The following is a 20,994-nucleotide window of genomic DNA, read 5'->3' on the forward strand; positions in this document are numbered from 1 at the left end:
CCAACATCTTTGACCCCTTACAATTTGCCAGGCACTGTGCCTGGCTCTCAGAGGAATAAAAGTTAATAAGACATAGCCCTCGTCTCCAAGGATTGAAATTCAACAGATATAACAAAATACCTAACAAAATAATTACCCACAGCAGTCATGAATAGTGGTAATGATGGCTGTTTTTGAAAATCTAAGAAAAGAGAGTATAGGTCAAAATCATCAAGGATGTCTTCACAGGGAAGATGAGGTTGGAACAGAATGATCTTGGGGTCTGGATTTATTTTGAGATGGGAATTAGGGAGCAATTGTATGAACAAAGCTTTTTCTGGGAATGTTCCTAGAAAAGTGGGCAATAAGAATGCCAATAAGATTGGTAAGATTAGTTAGGAAATCATTGCTTAGTCATATATTTGACAGCATTCATTTATACTTGCTATCGGTGAGGCATCATACTAGAAGCTGGATATCAAGCAATGAACAGACAGACCAAGTTTTTGTCCCCGTAGAGCTTACCCTTTAGAGAGGAAGCCAATGCGTAGAGATGTCAATGCATAAGCAGTAATTCTAAAACGCACGGTGCTATGAAGGCAATATTCTTCTACAGGAAGTGGAGGAACCTAACCCAGGTGCCCTGGGGATGAGCACACCAAGAAGAGATACTTATTACACTGAAAGCTGATGGATGACAAGGATCCAGCCACTAAAAGTGTTGAGCAGAAGTTCATTCCAAGTAAAGACAGTAGAATACAAGAAGGCCAGAGGAAAGCAAGAGTATGGCATATTACACATAAGAGGAAGCCAGTGAAGCTGATTGCATGGTCTTAGTGATAACATTTTTTACTTACTTCTGATCATGGGTTATGTACAATTCTTGACATTTTATTTTTTTTTTTTTTTAATTTTTTATTCCTTTATTTCTCATGTGTTCCCCATCCTGAACCCTCCTCCCTCCTCCCTCCCCATACCATCCCTCTGGGTCATCCCAGTGCACCAGCCCCAAGCATCCAGCATCGTGCATTGAACCTGGACTGGCATCTCGTTTCAGACATGACATTTCACATGTTTCAATGCCATTCTCCCAAATCTTCCCACCCTCTCCCTCTCCCACAGAGTCCATAAGCCTGTTCTATACATCAGTGTCTCTTTTGCTGTCTCGTATACAGGGTTATCGTTACCATCTTTCTAAATTCCATATATATGCGTTAGTATACTGTATTGGTGTTTTTCCTTCTGGCTTACTTCACTCTGTATAATAGGCTCCAGTTTCATCCACCTCATTAGAACTGATTCAAATTGGTAATTAGTTTGTCAGTGTTGATTCTTACATATTTTTATAAATTAATTTGATAAGAAGTCAAGGCAATGAATACTGTCTTGATCATCCAGAATTTTAAAAAGTGTTATCAGTATACATTTATTTTCAAAAAATTAGATGCTTTGCACATAGAAGAGTTGGAAAACTCTATGGTATCAATATTTACGAGAATTATTACCTTTGGGTAATATAAATAAGATATTGATGAAGCAAAAAATAAGTTTTAGTTCAAATTATAATGTATACTTTCTGTGTAATAAGAGATACAAGTGCTAGTGATATATTAATTCTTACGATATTGAAAAATGATCATAATGTAGATCAAATCTATTATAATAGTGTTCTGTGATATGTGAAAATAGTAGTGATATTACAGAATACAGTAAAATCCAGACTAGGCCAAGATCTAAAGCAGTTTAGACGGCCAACATCTTAAGCAGCTGACCTTAGGAATACAAAAGCAACTTTTTTTTTCAAAAGCAACATTTTAAAAATTGTGTGAGTGTACATTTGTGTGGTGTGTATGTGTAAAGAGTTTCTTGACTCAACCTCAGATCTAAAAGTTAAAATAATGTCAATATTAATGTTTTGGAAGTATTAATCCAGAGCATTCTAATATATTAACACCCTCCAAATAATTTTGTATATATACTAAAAGTATTAATATGAAGAGGAATTTTTAAAACTTTCATTGGATTCTTACCCTTTCATTCTTTTATTTGTGATGATAATACTTGGAGGTTAAGAAATTAGATGACAAGAGTTGAACTTTATAGTCTACCTTTTATTTAAAATGTTGAAAACTTTCATGAATTAAACCTCTTACTGCCCTGGGAAATCATAAAATGCACTCTAATTCCTGCAGCGCCTCCTGCCACGTTCTATGCTGGCCAGACATTTAGTTCTATTTTAAGTCCTATTTAAAATCCATTTATGTATAAAACAATTTAGATTCTCTGGGCATGTCTAAAATGCAAGCACTCTGGCACAAGATTGTGGAGTATTAATACCCTGCCAACTTGGGTCTTATTCAAATTATATTGAATCAGTTTGTGATTCTTTGATTTATTATCTATAGTTAGATTATCCCTATTTTTTTAAAATAGGAAGTCACACTTATTAGCATATGCATACACATAGAAAAATGAAGTGTAAAACTATGACAAGGTGCTCTAAATCTTGTAGCATCTGAAACTTTTAATGTTATACTTGCCATTTTTATTTTACTCCATATGGTTTATCTTAACCATGAACACATTAAATGGATTCCATTGTGTTAAATGGTATTTTCAGTGTGGATAAGGGTGGAACTGTATGAGGACATTCTTTGGGAGGTGGGGCTGTTGTAGGGTTCTGTTTTATTTTGTTGACAGTAATATATGGTCCTGTGATTACCAGAATCTTTTTTTGGTGATGTCATGTGGGAAAGTTAGCATTTATTCTTCTTTAACATTTTACTAGATCTTTAGAGTGTTCTAAAACAAGCATTCACTACTTAGTAGTTAAGCATTCCCTCTCTTTGTTTAATTAATATATTGATCGGAACCAAATCTATAGGATCAAGCTTATTGAGACAGACTATCTGTGCCTCTTTCAAGAGATCGTTGCTCCGTTCCACACTTTTCAGTAAATAAAATATGGACAAAACTGAAACATGTGGAGACTGAAGCATCCATTAAAGACTTTGGCAATAGCACCTTAAAGATATTTCAAAAATAATTCCGCTTTATTACTTCTTCTGGGCCATTGCATATAACGAGGGTTTTAAAAAGACCAAATACAGCTCTCTGATTTCCATTTAATGGAAGAAGTAATAAAGTTTAATTGTATACTTGAGCACGGGGCATCATTTCCAGTACATCTGATCAATAATTCATCGATTGCCTTTGGCTCAAAGTAATATTTGAAAGAAACTGCAGCCAGTGGGAGCTTATCTAGCTGTAGCTTCATCATCTCTATTAATTATGCTTTTCCCGGATTTGATCATTAGGCTACCAAGGTGACAGCAGATGGCGAGCAAACTGGGCAGGATGCTGAGAGGACTAACGTGAGAGCAGACTCCGTGGGAGCATTCATTAAGGCCTTGGCCCAGGACGCAGAAGGTATCGGAACAGTCGTGACTGAATCACTGTTTCTCCCAACAGGAAAATAGAAAAGGAAGGACCAAGGAAGACTGGAATTTCTCTAATAAGAGCTGGCCTTTCTAAATTTGAGGGTTGCGTTTCTAAAAAGTATTTTAATCAAGATATTCTAGGGCATTATCAGTTGAGAATCTATGGCTTTCAGTGTTCGATTGTAACAACAGTCAGTGAATTAGGAATTATGAGTGCATACCAGCAATACATTGAATGCATTCCTTTGGGAATGCTCTGATTCTTGAGGAATATTGTGATCAAATATGATTAAATCAGTTAATGGGCAACTTCTCCTCTGCTATGGTGTTGTTTTTGCATTCAAAACTATTTAAAAGATTCTTGATTTTTTTAAAAATTAATCATTCTGCTCAGTACCTTACAGCAGTACTTTAATTTCTCAAAATGACTTTTAAATACTTGGTTCTGGCTTTTAATGAACATCTGTTGCTTGGGATTTGGATGTACTGCCTTACCAGAAGCTGTACTGCATTTAGTCCACAATTCTCTAGGAGTTAGCTGTTGGCATCCACCAATCTGATTTGAGAATCAAAGTGGAAGCCATTTTGGGGCAAAAACTCAAATTAAGAAACTCAAAGAAAAGAGATAGTACAAAAAAAAATCCCTCAAAAAAAAAAAACACAAAACAACAGTAGTTCTTAACTATCTATTAATATATCATAAACATCCATACATGTTGAGGAAAATAGGAAAAAATGTTTTTTTTTTCCTTTGAGAAATAACACAATTTAATTCCTCCACAATGTTATACATTTTAGACATTTTGCTTTCTAATATAGCCAAATAAATCAGGACATGAGAAACATTAAGGCTTTCAAGATCCTGACAAGTCATTCTTAGGAATCACAGGCTAAGAAGAGGCAGGAACTTCCAATGATCCCCCACAGCAAGAAACTCCAGAGTGTTCACCTGAGGTGCCATCTCAGGGCAAACATGTCAGGATCTGGAACAGAAATTACTCCTACCAAAACGAGTTAACTCGTTAACGTGGTTTCTCCTCAACTAGATGAAGTTGTTGTGATTTCCCGGATTTCATTTTCCATTAACATTTTTATTTGCATGTGTTCCCACCCCCCACCCCCCGCCAAAAAAAAAAAAGAAAACCCATTGCAGACAGAGCGGGTTCGCTCTATCTGAATACCTGAAGATGTTAGTACTCTAGGAGCTTTCCTTTTGCTTCCATCTTATCTCAAACATTAAGCAGCCTATTCTGGGATCTCATCTTCATTGTTTCAATCGAACACTGCTATGTAAGAATAAATCCTAATAATACATGTTTTCCATAGACTCCAGTATCAGCACTGCCTACCTCTCTAGGCTGCGCCCTCTATCTCCCAGTTTGTGCATACCACAGATACACCAGCAGGGGGCAGAGTGGAGACAGTATTTAACCCCGGCTTGGCTCACCATCCAGTCTATCAAAGAAAAGGGTTATGTGTCATGGAAGATGTCTTCCACTCCCTAAATTTGTCTATCAGTCAGGGGATCTTATTGTGTCTGTCCAAATGGGATACCTTTTCCTAATTCCTGTAACATGCCATGTGGATGGCTGCGATCCTGTACCTGAAGACAATGTGACCGTTACTCTCTTCTTCCAGCAGGTCCTAATAAAGATGATAACAAAAATGATAATCACAGCTCTTTATAAAACAGAATCCAGCTGTTAAAATTTCGTGAAAATTCAAATTTGTGTATGTCAGAGTTAAGCTAAATCATTTATGCTATATATTTATATATATATATTTATGTATATTTATAAATATATATTTATATTTATTTATATAAAATAAATATATATAATATTTTTTATATTTATATTTATAAAAATATTATATATATAACTATATATATATATATATAAAACAAGCTTGGACATTTAGGGGATTTAAAAAGAAGAAAACTCACTAAAAGCTTTAAGTGTGTTATATACAACATACCTATACCTTTTTTCCCTCTAGAAACCATAATAACAGTGGATAATCATCAGTATTTTCAGTTTTTATTAGTGGTAATAAATTGCTGTGGGAAAAGTGAATACTTCAGCATGACATTTGTTTATTTCAGTTTTCTTTTTAGATAGATGAAATACTTTACTCATCCTATATTCCATTATAAGTCTATATAGAAATCAACTTCTATTAATCTAAGGCATTCTTATCTCTTATAAAGTCTACTTTGTGCTGACTTCTGACTCAATCAATAAAATGAATAAACTACATTTTATTCCACACACTATTAGAATTAATGAGTGAGGGTATATAAAACCAGTAGCATATGTTCTGATATGTAATAGGACTAAAGAAATGCTGGACAGCTTTCTTTCCTGTTCCTCAGGTCACAATAGTATTAGCCATTCATGATAAACTTACCCGTTACAGGTTATTTTTCTCAGGTTCAGCATGAAAAATAGCTTTGTTTCTCCTGAGGAACTAATTTATTTGGCTTGTATGTTACAGGTACTGTATACCTCTTAAATACCTCTTTTGATCCTGATGATTTGGCCACGAAGATGCTTAACACTAGCTTTAGGATCCACTGGACATTACAGCATGCCTTTCTGTCTAGTCACTCTTTGCCTGAAATACATTAACATTTTTATCTTTGCCCCATCTCCTTTTATCTTTATCTTGTTTTAAAGATATTTTAACCTACATTCCCTTTGTAATAAGGTAGAAAAGATAATGAAATTAAAAGATGTGTTTATATTGCAAGTATTTTTAATACCGTTAAAAATACACTGAAGTGATAGTGAATATCTTGGAATAATAGACACTACATAACACATTTATCTTAAATGTAAAAGTCCTCGTAAAAGTTCCAAATTCCATATATAGGAGTAATGGAGCAAGTAGACATCTATAAAAATAATATTTGCTTTCTTAATATAGCATCATTTTGCTAAAGCAGTATTTGTGTACCCTAATGATTTCTTCTGGTTGCTTGCACATTGCTTTAATTTAAAAGAAATTATATAATCCATATTTTCCTTTTCTCCACCATTCTTTTTGCACCACATTCTTCTCTGTAGAAATTTAACTTTGAGATTAGACTTCAAGAGAAACAGTGTGATTGTATCTTACATTCTGTGCTTCCTTGATAACACCTAGGACCAAGACCTAAATTCAATCAAATTTCCAAAAACATCTTTAAGCAAAACTCATTTATATGTTCATTGAATAATGAAAAAAACATACAGCCTTATCAGGTTTAGAAAGGGGGAATTTTCCATTTCACTTAAGGAAATAATGTGAATGCAAAGAATGTCAGTGGTTACTTACATGCTACAAGTGATTAAAATCAATTGTACATATAGGTGTGCACTCAGACCATACGATGGGGCTGTATTATTGGTAGAATGATGTCTACTACCATCTTTCTTGAAATCTAAAAATGGGAACGTTCTTACATTTAATCACCCAACATTTTGGCATGACTCCCACATAGTCTGTTGGACCAAGGTGCATTCTAATCAATAGTCCATGGTCACCATGATTCCTTAAAAATTACATGTCCACGGTGATGTCTTACTAATCACAGTGGTAGAATCTTGAGAAGGTTCTTTGTCATACATCAAGGGATGACTATGAAGCAGACAGCCAGAAAGAGGCACCCTCATTAACTTCTAGGAATAGCTCCTGAGCAATGATTTCTACCGCAGGGCTAAGACTGGCCATATTTGTTCTTTAAAACACCTGATTCAGATTGTTCGATAGATTTTAAACTATGACTATCAGAAATAACAGGCTAATTGCAGCAACGTTTTAATCAAAGACATTTATCATTAAAAAAGAATTAGAAAGATGCATTTTGGAAAGGGTAGAAGTAGAGACTGAAACTCAGTTTCTGCCACTAACCTAAGATACTCAAACTCTAGGTGCATCAAAAATTCCTGGAGGGCTTGTGAAAACACAAATTGTTGGACCGCACCCTAGAATTTTTGACCCAATAGATCAGTGATGGGACCTGAGAATCTGCATTTCCGATGATCCCAGGTGATGGATCTGACGTTGTTCATTTGAGGACCACATCTCAGAACCACAGTGCTAACCCGGCACTCCTGCCGCTGGTCTCCTGGCCTAACTATGTGTACTTGTTTCAGAAGGTCTGTTCATACCATCTTTGACAAATTCTGACCAGTGTTAATCAGAAAAGTTTCTCCAAGAACAGAAAAGAGATTTGAAAATTCTTTAGATCTTAAAGAGGTCTTAGGATACAGTCTTGAATGATAGAAAATGGTCTCTTGGTCAGCCCATAGCCTTTATTCTGGGGATTGTCTTTGGGACTATTATAGGCATAAGGGATCAGCAGACCAAAGAGTTAAAAAAAAAAAAAAAAACTGTCTTCAATTTGCTAAATTAATGCTCCATAGAACACACTTAGAACACACTTCAGGAAAAGTTGGTCTAAAACTAAGGTAGTACTGTGTACATGTTTCAATGCACCAATTTTTCAAACTTTTATTTGACAGAAAATTCTTTTTTCAAATGAAATCCTGCCCAGAACATCAACCTATAAAATAGATTCTTGGCAGAATAGACATCATTTGTAGAATACCTGAAGTGCCTGGAGAATCCTAAGATTCCAAAGAGCACAGTTTAAAACCCCATTTAGTGCATAATAAACACAGATTCACAGGATGGCTATTATTGCTGAAAGGTATCTTTGAGCCCTAATGTATAATACCCGTCCCTAGGCTGGGGCCCCTTTCCTCTTTCCTTTGCACGAATCGACACAGAACTGTGTGGAAGTGCAAGGGCAGTTTCATTTTCAGAGATATCATCACAGATAGTGTTTCTCTACTCCAGGTTTTAAAATTGCAACTGGTTGTGCCTGATCAGCAATGCAGACTTTGTATTTCCAGCTTCCAAGTATTAATGCTACATGTCACATTTTTTACTGTCTTACCTGAAGAGAGTTTGAGCCACTTAAAAAGTAGAAACACTGTGTTTTAATTACTGTGTCCCCCTAAAAGCAACGTAAAATGGAGAAATATGCCACATTTCCTTGTTTCTTATGGATTGGTGTAGCAACTGCCTCTCTTTCTCAGCAGGAACACTCATGACAAACAGCTTTTTCTTGAAGATGGTTGAGAAGAGCAGATGCTGGCTGCCACTTTTACATGCAGCATTTTGTTTGCTAATTTGCAAAATTTGTTTTACCCCCTGCAGCTGTAAATGAAAAAGCTGTAAAACTAAATGAAACTCTTGGAACTAAAGACAAGGCCTTTGAAAGAAATTTGCAAGAGCTTCAGAATGAGATTGATCAGATGATGACAGAACTGAGGAGGAAAAATCTAGACACACAAAAGGAAGTTGCTGAAGATGAGTTGGTGTGAGTAGAAGCTCTATTATTTTTTCATTTGATAAACTGAACTTTCTAAATTGTTGGTTTGAGTTTTCTAAATTTTCCGTCACACGTATCAGTAGGAGATACTTTTTTTTATGCTCTCTATTTTTCATCTACTTAGTTATAATTTATCTTGCTCTGAAGTGGATCAAAGGCATGTTTATTCCTATATATAAATAATCAAGTAAATTATCTTTTTTCTTTTGGTGCTGTCCCTTCTGCAATTGGGCTTTCCAGGCGGCACTAGTGGTAAAGAACCCACCTGCCAATGCAGGAGACATAAGAAATGTGGGTTTGATCCCTATGTCGAAAGGGTCCATGGAGAAGGGAATGGCAACACACTCCAGTGTTTTACCTGGAGATCCCAGGTAGCCTGGTGGGCTACAGTAGCCCGTGCTGCTGCTGCTGCTGCTAAGTCCCTTCAGTCCTGTCTGACTCTGTGCAACCCCATAGACGGCAGCCCACCAGGCTCCCCCGTCCCTGGGATTCTCCAGGCAAGAACACTGGAGTGGGTTGCCATTTCCTCCTCCAATGCATGAAAGTGAAAAGTGAAAGTGAAGTCGCTCAGTTGTGTCCGACCCTCAGCGACCCCATGGACTGCAGCCTACTAGGCTCCTCCGTCCATGGGATTTTCCAGGCAAGAGTACTGGAATGGGGTGCCATTGCCTTCTCCCACAGTAGCCCATAGGGTCACAGAATTAGACACCAAGGCAATGGCACCCCACTCCAGTACTCTTGCCTGGAAAATCCCATGGACGGAGGAGCCTAGTAGGCTGCAGTCCATGGGGTCGCTGAGGGTCGGACACAACTGAGCGACTTCACTTTCACTTTTCACTTTCATGCATTGGAGGAGGAAATGGCAATCCACTCCAGTGTTCTTGCCTGGAGAATCTCAGGGACGGGGGAGCCTGGTGGGCTGCCGTCTATGGGGTAGCACAGAGTCGGACACGACTGAAGGGACTTAGCAGCAGCAGTGACTTAGGACGCACACTTCTTCAATTAGTGGGCTTGCTTTATTAATTTCCTGTATTAGGGGCTTTAAAACTGTTGATTTTGTTTTAATGAAAATATTTTTGGATAAATAAAGTTATGAATTTAGCAAGTCATCCTGTACATTTTGTCATCTTGGGAAATATTGAATAGAACTGTCAAATAATACGTACTAATACTATGAAATAAAGGTTGAGGATTTGAGGTTATGAATAATGATAGTGATTTTACTAATGCCAATGAATGCCAATGGTTGTATACTCAATAAAAAGTACAGTTTTACATGTACAGTTAACTACAAAGTGATGGTGTTATTAATAATCAAATAAAATCTACTAAACTAGCAACATTAGCAACACCTGAAAACTTGTTAGAAAAGCAAATTATCCAACCCCATCCTAGACCTACTCAATTAGAAACTTTTGGGATGGGGCCCAGCAATCCATTTGCCAAGTGCTTCAGGGGATTATCACGCCTGCTAGTTTGAGAACTACTCTTTTTCAAGTATTTAGCCGTTCTTAAAGGGCTCAAACAGTATCACTTTAGAAAAACCATTAAGTTGAATCCAGGAAACTCCTAGAACTCAGTTCAAAGGAAAAGAAAAGTAGATCAAAATTATACTAGCACGTCAACAGCATGGCATTATATTGTTTCTAACCAAATATATCAATATTCACATCTTGTCTTCAAAGAAACAGAAAAAATATCTCATGGTTAATCATATTTTATTTTTGGTATATAACATACATGATAAAACTGATTTCATCAGCCAGATTTTGAGAATAGCATGAGTTCCTTTCCAAATGATAATGTTATGTTATTAATAAAAGTACAATGTGTGATTTTTTGTGCTTTAATTTTAAATGTTCTTGCCACTTTTCAGCTATCAGTTTTCAACTTGGTTTAGCACACAGTCTGCTTTAAATATTGTCATGTTTTTCCATACTTCTAATGTTAGTATCTCTTTGTAACACTGAGGCAGTGACAGGGGCTTATTGTCTCTTGTTGGGGTGGGGTGTTTACAGAGCTGCAGAAGGCCTTCTGAAGAAAGTGAAGAAGTTGTTTGGAGAGTCCCGGGGGAAAAACGAGGAAATGGAGAAGGATCTCCGGGAGAAACTGGCAGACTATGAAAGCAAGGTTGATGATGCTTGGGACCTACTGAGAGAAGCCACAGATAAAATCAGAGAAGCTAATCTCTTATCTGCAGAAAACCAGAAAAATATGACGGCTTTGGAGGTGAGTCCTAGAGTTCTTTCATCTGAATCTGGGACCGTGGTGTAGGGGTCTGACCATGGCCAGGTAAGTCAAGTGGATGTAAGTTGATGCGTGTTTATGAGATCAAGTTTGACAACTCTGAAAGAAGACTTGTAAGTAGCAGGACAGAGAATGATCCTTCCTTTGTTTTTTAAATTAATCATCACTGCCCATATAATCAAGTAAAATTTAGATAACTTACACTATTTAAAAATTTTAAGAACAGTGTGATACAGTGGAATGAGATCTTTGTTGGAAGTCAGGGGTCCTTGGTCTTAATGATAACTGTGCCACTAACTAGAATACAAGCCTGAGCAAGTCAAAGTCCCAAAGCACCAGTCTCTCAACTGGACAGTGCGTGCATTATACTAGAGTATGTCTAGGGTTTCTTCAAATACCACTACCTTGATTTTACAATCTACCCAACATAACCCATGAGCCATGGTTTAGACATGGGCTGCCGTAAGTCACGAAAGTGTCAAGAGTTTTCTAATGGAAAGTGTAGTGAAAGTAAAAGTGTTAGTCACTCAGTTGTGTCTGACTCTTTGCAACCCCCATGGACTGTAGCCCACCAGGCTCCTCTGTCCAAGGAATTCTCCAGGCAAGAATACTGGAGTGGGTAGCCATTCCTTTCTCCAGGGGATCTTCCTGACCCACAGATCAAACCCAGGTCTCCTTCATTGCAGGAACATTCTTTATCTTCTGAGCCACAAGGAAATGTGAGCATAAAAGAGACAGCTAAGAGACCAGAACTTGGGAACATTTAGTTTCTCTTCTTCTTTGCAACACGGTCTATGAAAATGATACTTTACAATCAGTTCAAGTCTGAGTTCTTTTCTGTCCTTTTCCTCAGCCAAGAGATAGTTCTCTCCTCATGTCGATGTATGGCAAGAATCATCACAATATTGTCCAATTAAAATAAATTAATTTAAAAAAAGAAATGATAGGCAGTTTCTGCCTTTTTTAGAGCACTAATGAAGCTGGAACTAAAACAGGTCCTTCCAGTCATTCCTTCCTCTCTCCCTCCCTCCCTTCTTTCCTCCCTTCCTTCTCCCTTCCCTTCCTTCCTTCGCTCATTCCTCTCCTTCTCTCTCATTTATTTCTTAATATTTAAGGAGTGACTTCAGTACTTATGCTGGCACAAACCTCTGTGTGTGTGTGTGTGTGTGTGTGTGTGTGTGTGTGAATCACTTCAGTTGTATCCTACTCTGTGTGATCCTATGGACTGTAGCCCGCCAGGCTCCTCTGTCCATGGGATTCTCCAGGTAAGAATACTGGGGTGGGTTCCCACTTCCTATTCCAGGGGATCTTCCTGACCCAGGGGTCAAACCCACATCTCATGTCTCCTGCATTGGCAGGAGGGTTCTTTACCACTAGCACCATCTGGGAAGCACAGACCTGTACTTGGCATTTAAAAAAAATAACTTCCTCGCCAGAAACAAACTTACCATTGTTCTTTTCAAAATATTTGACCCCAATAGATCTGAAGACAGTGGCAGACCTTTTTCTCTTCTAACATAAAATTTTACCTTCAGCTCTGAGTACTCTGTGGCATTTGTTATACTCTCAAAACTGTTTGTGGAATGACAGTTGAATAAAGAAAAAGTCTGCATGTTTTGTCTATTCATTTTTCTCCATTTTCCTTTGGATTAAGAAGTAACAGGATGAATTAATTTTTAAAAGAATTTTTTTTTTCTGGGTCCCTCTCCTGGGACTTAGCCTTGTCATTTTGATGGAGGATTGAGGAGACTCACTGATGTATCTAATCTTAACCAATTTGGAGTCTACTGACATGCTGGCAGTATTAAAGAAAAAGCACCATCTTGTTAAGCAGGCTGCTGGACCGCCTTTCTATCACAGGCTCCTGCATGATTCATCTTCCTCAGTGACACACCAGTGATGTAACTTACCCGGAGGTACACCGCTCCATTTTATGGCATCAGTTTAAGAAATTAAAATTACCTATGTGGAAAGTATAATAAGCATTTGGGAAGTATTTCAAGAAGAGTTATAGTGGCACAGTAAATGGTGCTTTTAGCTATTCCTTCATTTTAGTGATGTTTAAAACCAAGAGCCATCATTCTTTGGTACCTCTGGATATGCCTGGAGCTTATGTAGTCAGTATTTAAGTGTAAGTGGTCCTTTTTGTATTTTCATTTTATATGCCATGCTTAACGAAAGGCTTGTTTAAAACTTACTAGAGTAAATAGATAAAGTGACTACATTAATATGAGTAAGACACAGCTTATTTAAAGCTGCTTGCCAAGGCTGATTAAGGTTGATTGCCAAGGTTGATACTAGACTGGCCAATAAAGAATCACCTGGATATTTTACTAAAGAGAGGGGTGTCCTGAGCATCCACCCAGAAACCGAGTTACCTGGTCTGAGGTGTGGTCCAGAATCCATATTCTAGAACATTCCCTGTGTTAATGCAATTTGCGATAGGTTTAAGAAGAGTTGATAGGTTGTATCCATTAGATTGAGTAATTAGTTGTAATTTAAATAAATGACTTTATTGAGACTGTGCCCACAAAAAGGTGATGCAATTAAGACCCAAGGCATTTTTTTTATAAGAAAATAAGCATTTAATTTTTACTGTGTAAAAACATTTATCAAGCCCCTATTAAGTTCAAGGAATGTACTAAACAAAAACTGAGTGTATCAAACACTGATACGCTCATGGTGTGATGCTTGGAACAGCAGCATTAGCATCACCTAGGCGCTTGTTAATAATATAGGTTCTCAAGTCCCCCCAAATCTATCAACTCAGAAACTTGGAGTTGGAACCCAGCACCTGTGTTTTTCAAATCCCACCAATGATACAGATGAGGCTTCCCTGGTGGCTCAGAGGTTAAAGTGTCTGCCTGCAATTCGGGAGACCTGGATTCGATCCCTGGGTCAGGAAGATTCCCCTGGAGAAGGAAATGGCACCCCACTCCAGTATTCTTGCCTGGAGATACCGTGGACAGAGGAGCCTGGTGGGCTAAACAGTCCACTGGGTTCACAAAGAGTCGGACACGACTGAGCGACTTCACTTTCACTTTCTAATGATACAGATGCAGCCTTAAGCTTGAAAGTCACTGATGTTTATATCATGAATAAAACACCATCTCTGATGACTTCCAGTGACTTGTACTTAGTGCGAGATCCACTCAATTTAACTAATCTGTGCCCTACAGAAGTTCTGTTGGAGGTTTGTGAAGGAAGGGCATCAGAATCACACCTGGATTTAGGAAGGGCTTGGAGCCTGATAGGCTACAGTCCATGGGGGTCCCAAAGAGTTGGACACGACTGAGCAACTTCACTTTCACTTTCATGGACCAGACACATGTGCTGAGTCATGAAGCATAAGCTCTAATTGGTCAAAGTAGAAGAGGAAGAACATTCCAGAAATAGGAAAATAAATGCAAACACACAGAGGGGAAAAAGGGAAGACCCTTGGAGAAATGTCAGTGATGTGATAGGACTAGAAAGACTGCTTGTGAACTAGTGAGTGGACAGAAAGCCAACAAAGGCAGGGGGTCCAGACTTGAGTTACAAGAGAACTGCATTCTGAGACTGAGCTAAGGAATTTGGTTTTGTCCTGTATCAGAAGCAATTGAAATATTGGAGTCATGGGTTAAAATTTTATTTGGGGGACTTTCTGAGTGGCTCATATAAACTCGAATATTGGTTTTGTATTGAAAATATTACGATATAAGGCTAGGAAAGCAGGCAGGAATAATATACAATTAGATGCCTACCATTATCAAGGTGCTGTTGGTAACCAGGGTGTTTGAGACTAAATAGAAATGATTCCTGGCCTCAGAGAACTTACAAATTCCTAAAAATTCAGGCATTCTAACCTTTCACTGGGCTTCCCTATAGCTCAGATGGTAAAGAATCTGCCTGCAGTGCCAGAGACTTGGGTTCGATCCCTGGGTCGGGAAGATATACTGGAGAAGGGAATGCAACCTACTCCAGTATTCTTGCCTGGAGAATCCCTTGGACAGTGGAACCTGGGTCACAGTCCATGGGGTCTCAAAGAGTCAGACATGACGCACTGTGATTAGTACGAGCTGAGAGAATCAAACACTAAAATGAGGGCATCACAGAAGCTGATAGAAATGATGGGACAGCATGAGCAGAAACACAGAGCTCCCAAAGTATGATCTCAGGAAGTGTCAAATGGAGCAGTAACAATCATTTGTAAGCTTCATAAAAATCTGTAGCAGAAGATGGCTCTGGAAATGGCCCAGTTCATAGAAGACTTTGAATGCAACCTTCTAGAACAGCACAGGGCTAGAAGGCCATTTCCAGCGATGGAAAAAAAGTGAAGGAGACTGTGGGCTGAGGGGCAAAAAGATGAGCAATTCAATTCAGCAAAGTAACATGTATTGAGCATTCTGTCCCCAAAGGTACCATTATAACCTGGAACAGGAAGGATTTTGTGAGAAGTAAAGAATGAGTTGCTAGATAAAAATAGACGGGGAGATAGCTTTTGTAGCTTCTTAATCCACCCCTCAAAAAACCCCAGCAAAAACAAAAAGTTTTAAACTTACAAAGCTCTGGAATGAATTAAGATCTAATTAGAAGTTAAAAGTAGAAATATAACAACTTTGTTGTCTAATGAGAGTCACTTAACAATATACTTGTGGTATATACTGGGAGAATTTGCTTGTGAAGTTGCTCTGCTGTGTCCAGCTCTTTGCAACCCCATAGACTGTAGACTGCCAGGGTCCTCCATCCATGGGATTCTCTAGGCAAGAATCCTGGAGTGGGTTGCCATTTCCTTCTCCAGGGGATCTTCCCAACCCAGGGATCAAACCCAGGTCTCCCACACTGCCGGCAGACTCTACCATCTGAGCCACCAGGGAAGCCTGGGAGAAAAATTCTCTCTAATCACAAACCCTGTTTTTGCTCCTCAAATGCTCAAAGCTTCCTATCTTAAGTATTTTATATCCTACATCCTTTTCTATCTATTCCCTCTCTTTATTTATTTTTATAGCACTCATTGTTAAAAATATGTTATACATTAACTTATTCATTTTTACCCTCCAGCCAAGCCATGAACAACGTGTTTTCTGGCCTGCTGTATCTCCAGGACTGAGAACAGTGTTGGGCACAAAGACAGAATAGAAATGTTCTCTCTCAGTGAATAAAGTATCATAAAGCAAACACAAATAAATGTTATATCAATACTTTGATCAATATTTAGGCGCTCCAGATAGATCCATCTTTCCTTGATGTAAAACTAGATTTCATTAGTGTCTAATCTGAAATTAGCCACCACTGAAATTGCCTTAATCCCTAGATCATTCCTGCTTCAGTGTGATCAAAAACACATTGTGATCTTTGCAGAACAATGGGTTCCCTAAAGTAACTCAAATAGAGCTTTTATAATGGATTCTTTACCAGCTGAGCTACCAGGGAAGCCCAGAAAGATTCTAATTCACTGCTTAATTGAAAACAAGATGAATGGAGCTCTTCACCTCACATATGGGTGGAAATAGTCTCCCTTCTATCGATACAGCATTTTAAGTTACCTTGATTCATAAATACAAACAAACCATGCTGAAGAAAGATTCCTGAGTGTCTGTCTGCCCATGGTCAACTTTAAATCGGTTTCTATAAAAGCTAAGGGCTAGAATTCATAGTTGTGGAAAAGAATGTCAGAACTTGAAAAATAAGATATGACATAACCATCAGCACTACCTCTCTATTTGTTGTTCACGAAGGGAAATTGAAATTTCTCTGATTTAGCCGGGGTGGGGAGTAGTTGAATGAAACAGAAGTCACAAGTGCAAACAAAACTATTTATTGAGGAAACTCGTCTAGGTACTGGAGATAGAGTGATACAAAGATTGTTTAAAGAAATTTATATTATAGTAAGAAAGTCACTAAACCAATAAATAAGTATATAATATGATCATAAACTGGAGCATGGGCTAATATACATAATAAGTAATATGTTCTCAGCATATTGCTTGATGAATTCAATGTTACCCTTCGTCCACTAGGTACAAGAAAGACTAGGCCAGTAGGCTCAAGAGACTATACATTTCATCCCATACTTATGCATGCACATTGTAATGAATTGGTATTAATCATTGTCATTAAATAACTTGTACTTTTAGCAGCTCTTAGAAGAACCAATCAAGATGATTCAAGCTATATAAAAAATAAAATATGATTATTTATGTTTCTATCATTTATGGCCACTCTATAAATATAATTCAGATAAATGAGTGCTAGGAAAAAGAAAATAAGGTAATTATAATAGTTGACAATTCTGTAGTGTTTACTGTGTGCTAGGCTGTATTCCAAGCCAATTTCTCTCAAATTTTATTGTGTATATCAGTCACCTGGGATTCTTGTTAAATACAGATTCCAAGTTGGTAGTTCCCAAAAAGGCACTAAGATTGTGCATTTCTAAGAAGCTTCCAGGTGATGCCGATTCTGCTGGTCGCTGGGCCATATTTTGAGTACTGAGGGAATATACATTTTATATGAGGCTAAATGAAGGAGGTTTCCTCCAAGGCAGGGAATTGGGGAAGGGAAAATGGTGAAGGAAAGGCTCAGAGGCAGAAATAAGATGTAACCAGCAGCAAATTGAAGTGATTGGTGAAGAGGTAGAGAAAGCAGGGTGTGAAATTAGCACTGTCCCAGTGCAAATAAATGTGGTTTCCACAATTGGAAAGTCAGTGCTGTCACAGCTGAAGACCCAGACTCTATCCTTAGGTAGCTGTGGTTGTTGTTTAGTTGCTACATCCTGTCTGACTCTTTTGCCACCCCATGGACTGTAGCCTGCCAGGTCCCTCTGTCAATGGGATTTCCCAGGCAAGAATACTGGAGTAAACCATTTCCTACCTACTCCAGGGCATCTTAACCCACCAGAGATCGAACCCATGTCTCCTAAGTTGGCAGGCAGATTCTTTACCACTGAGCCACCGGGGAAGCCCATCCTTAGGTAGACTGGGATTCACATCTTAACTACACTGTGTGACCTTGGTAAATCACTTCACTTGTAGAATTTTCTATTCAGTTAAAAGATGATAAACACAGGACCTATAGAGCTAATGTAGAATTAAGTGAGAAAAACTTATAAACTACCTGGCCCATATTGAAATTTAAATGAATATATAAACAAGCATTATTATTTATCTCAAAAGGCATAGATGGCAAGGCTTAAATTTATAATCGATGCAGTTAAATCCACAGGTAGAAAAAGATGATTGAAATAATGAGTCAGAAACAGAAAGAAAAAGAAGGCAAAAGTATAATCCAAATGGAGAAATAGCACCATTTCTTTCCCGTTGATTTTACTCTTCTAGACTAGGAATGAGTTTCATGTGGTTTCAAGACAAGCTATCAGTTTCAAAGAAAAATTAGAGTCTGCTCTCTTTTTATGGAACAGTCCATTAAGTTTATTCTTCCATGTGAGAGTTTCTCTTTTTTTTTTTGAAAAGTACATCCCCTCAGTTCCTTTTAAAATCTCACTTCTTCCAGTTTTTATAGAACTCCCATAGAATAAATCTGCTCACATTTGTGCTCACAAAATATTCATTTGGACACAGATTCTGGAATTTAATGTGTAGTTCCAATGTAAGTCAGCATACTTCCACACGCTTGGTAATACATATTCAGCACTTACATTTCAGTTAAAATGGATGTCCATCTTGCTTTAAAAATCTTTTTTCATTCCTCAGCTACGATCACATCAGCCACCATTCTCTTGTATGACTTTCTCACAATAGGAGAAAGAAAGCACCTGTACAGATATTTAAAATAAAGTAAGGCTCAAAGGGTTGGCTGGGTAGTTTTTATCATTCTCATGTAATCTCATAGTCAACATGACATATCTTGATTGCAAAGCCTTGATCAGACAGCTCAGGAAAGCCAGGAATACAGGGCTAGATAGGGTTTTCCCAAAAGGACATTTTGATGTTTTCTTTATGCTGTCTTACAGAAAAAGAAGGAGGCTATAGAAAGTGGCAAACGACAAACTGAGAACACTTTAAAAGAAGGCAATGACATACTCGATGAAGCCAGTCGTCTTGTAGATGAAATCAACTCAGTTATAGTCGTGAGTATTTTATAAAACCCAAAGTTAAACGATGATAATGATGCAAGTGCTCTTGAATAGGAACCAGTGAGAAATTCAGTAGTATAAGCAAATATTGTTACTTTCTTTTGAGTGTAAAGTTGTTTTTGTCTCATTCTATTGTGACCATGCCCACCCATTGGTAGCAATTAGAACTTCACGTTATTCTCTCAGTAATGAGGGTACTCGCACACTCACATTGACCTGTATTTTCTTTCACAGTGATGAAGGGCATTTGTCGTTCCTAGTACAGAACTTACAATCTGCTTCAGTATTGATATAACATTAGTTAAACGAGAAATGTAAAGCTACAAACAGACTTTCAACATGCTGTCTCATTCAGTAGATGCTAATATATGATGACATATGGTAATAGAAGTGCAAATAGTCTAAAAGATCCTAATGACTATCATTTATGCATTTAGACCTATGAAGTAGCATTTTTTTTAAAAAAAGATTGTTAGGTTCTTCTTGGTATAAATTCCCTTCACATATTTTCTAATCTCTTTCATTGAATAATAGCTTTTATTCTCTATTCTTTTTTTTTTTTTTTTTTTTTTGCTAGGTTAGTAAATTTTAAGTGTTCTAAAAACCTAAGCATGTGTAATTATATCTCCAAGAGACGTTAATAAATTAGAGGAAGCTGGATTCGCTTATTTAAAATGCCTTCTTTTCTCTACATATCAGTACGTTGAAGACATTCAAACTAAATTGCCACCCATGTCCAAGGATCTGAAAGATAAAATAGATGACCTCTCCCAAAAAATAAAGGACAGGAAGCTGGCTGAGAAGGTGTCCCAGGCTGAGAGCCATGCAGCTCAGTTAAATGATTCATCTGCTGTCCTTGATGGGTATGTCATTTGTGGTTGGAAATGTCTATGTATCTTGACACTTGTCCAAAAGCTTTGACTAACAGAAATGGTTGAGAGTTGCTTTCAAATCTTGATTTTTGTAATTATTAACATACAAACTGCATGGCCTTTCTGTGGAAAAGCCTAATTAGAAGGGTGTAGACAAAGCTCTACTGGAGCAGCATCAAAAGTCTGAGTTAAAAGTGAATTCAAATATTGCATGGTGAGGAGCGAACATTGCCTTAGGCTACACTTAGAAAAAGTATTTTGTTCTTTATTAGAGAGCACAGCAGTTGCCTTATTAGCATTTTAAATAGTAATATATAAACACACATTCTGCTCCAAATTTCAGCTTTATAATTTTAATGAAATCAAAACTATTTATTGTTAAAGGGCTGGCTTTTGAAAACGTGGTTGCGTTGGTTCAGTTCAGTTCAGTTGCTCAGTCTTGTCAGAGTCTCTGCAACCCCATGGACTGCAACACGCCAGGCCTCCCTGTCCATTACCAACTCCTGGAGTTTACTCAAATTCCTGTCCATTGAGTCAGTGATGCCATCCAACCATCTCATCCTCTGTTAAACCTGTCTCCTCCTCCTTCAATCTTTTCCAGCATCAGGGTCTTTTCAAATGAGTCAGTTCTTCACATCAGGTGGCCAAAGTATTGGAGTTTCACTTTCAGCATCAGTCCTTCCAATGAATATTCAGGACTGATTGCCTTTAGGATGGACTGGTTGGATCTCCTTGCAGTCCAAGGGACTCTCAAGAGTCTTCTCCAACACCACAGTTCAAAAGCATCAATTCTTCAGTGCTCAGCCTTCTTTATAGTCCAACTCTCACATCCATACATGACTACTGGAAAAACCATAGATGGACCTTTGTTGGCAAAGTAATGTCTCTGCTTTTTAATATGCTGTCTAGGTTGGTCATAGCTTTTCTTCCAAGGAGCAAGCATCTTTTAATTTCATGGCTGCAGTCACCATCTGCAGTGATTTTGAAGCCCCCCAAAATGAA

General features: G+C 37.8%; 1 protein-coding gene across 1 annotated transcript in view; it reads left to right on the forward strand.

Annotated features, from left to right (window-relative positions):
• Positions 1–20,994, forward strand: part of LAMA2 (laminin subunit alpha 2) — a 707,066-nt gene that overhangs the window by 552,452 nt on the left and 133,620 nt on the right. The window contains exons 35-39 of the mRNA XM_070376649.1: positions 3,297–3,408; positions 8,628–8,790; positions 10,821–11,031; positions 18,998–19,114; positions 19,820–19,983. Coding sequence (XP_070232750.1) covers positions 3,297–3,408; positions 8,628–8,790; positions 10,821–11,031; positions 18,998–19,114; positions 19,820–19,983 — 767 coding nt within the window. The remainder of the gene's footprint in view (positions 1–3,296; positions 3,409–8,627; positions 8,791–10,820; positions 11,032–18,997; positions 19,115–19,819; positions 19,984–20,994) is intronic.

This window comes from Bos mutus, chromosome 9 (genome assembly GCF_027580195.1).
Source record: "Bos mutus isolate GX-2022 chromosome 9, NWIPB_WYAK_1.1, whole genome shotgun sequence".
NCBI lineage: Eukaryota > Metazoa > Chordata > Mammalia > Artiodactyla > Bovidae > Bos > Bos mutus.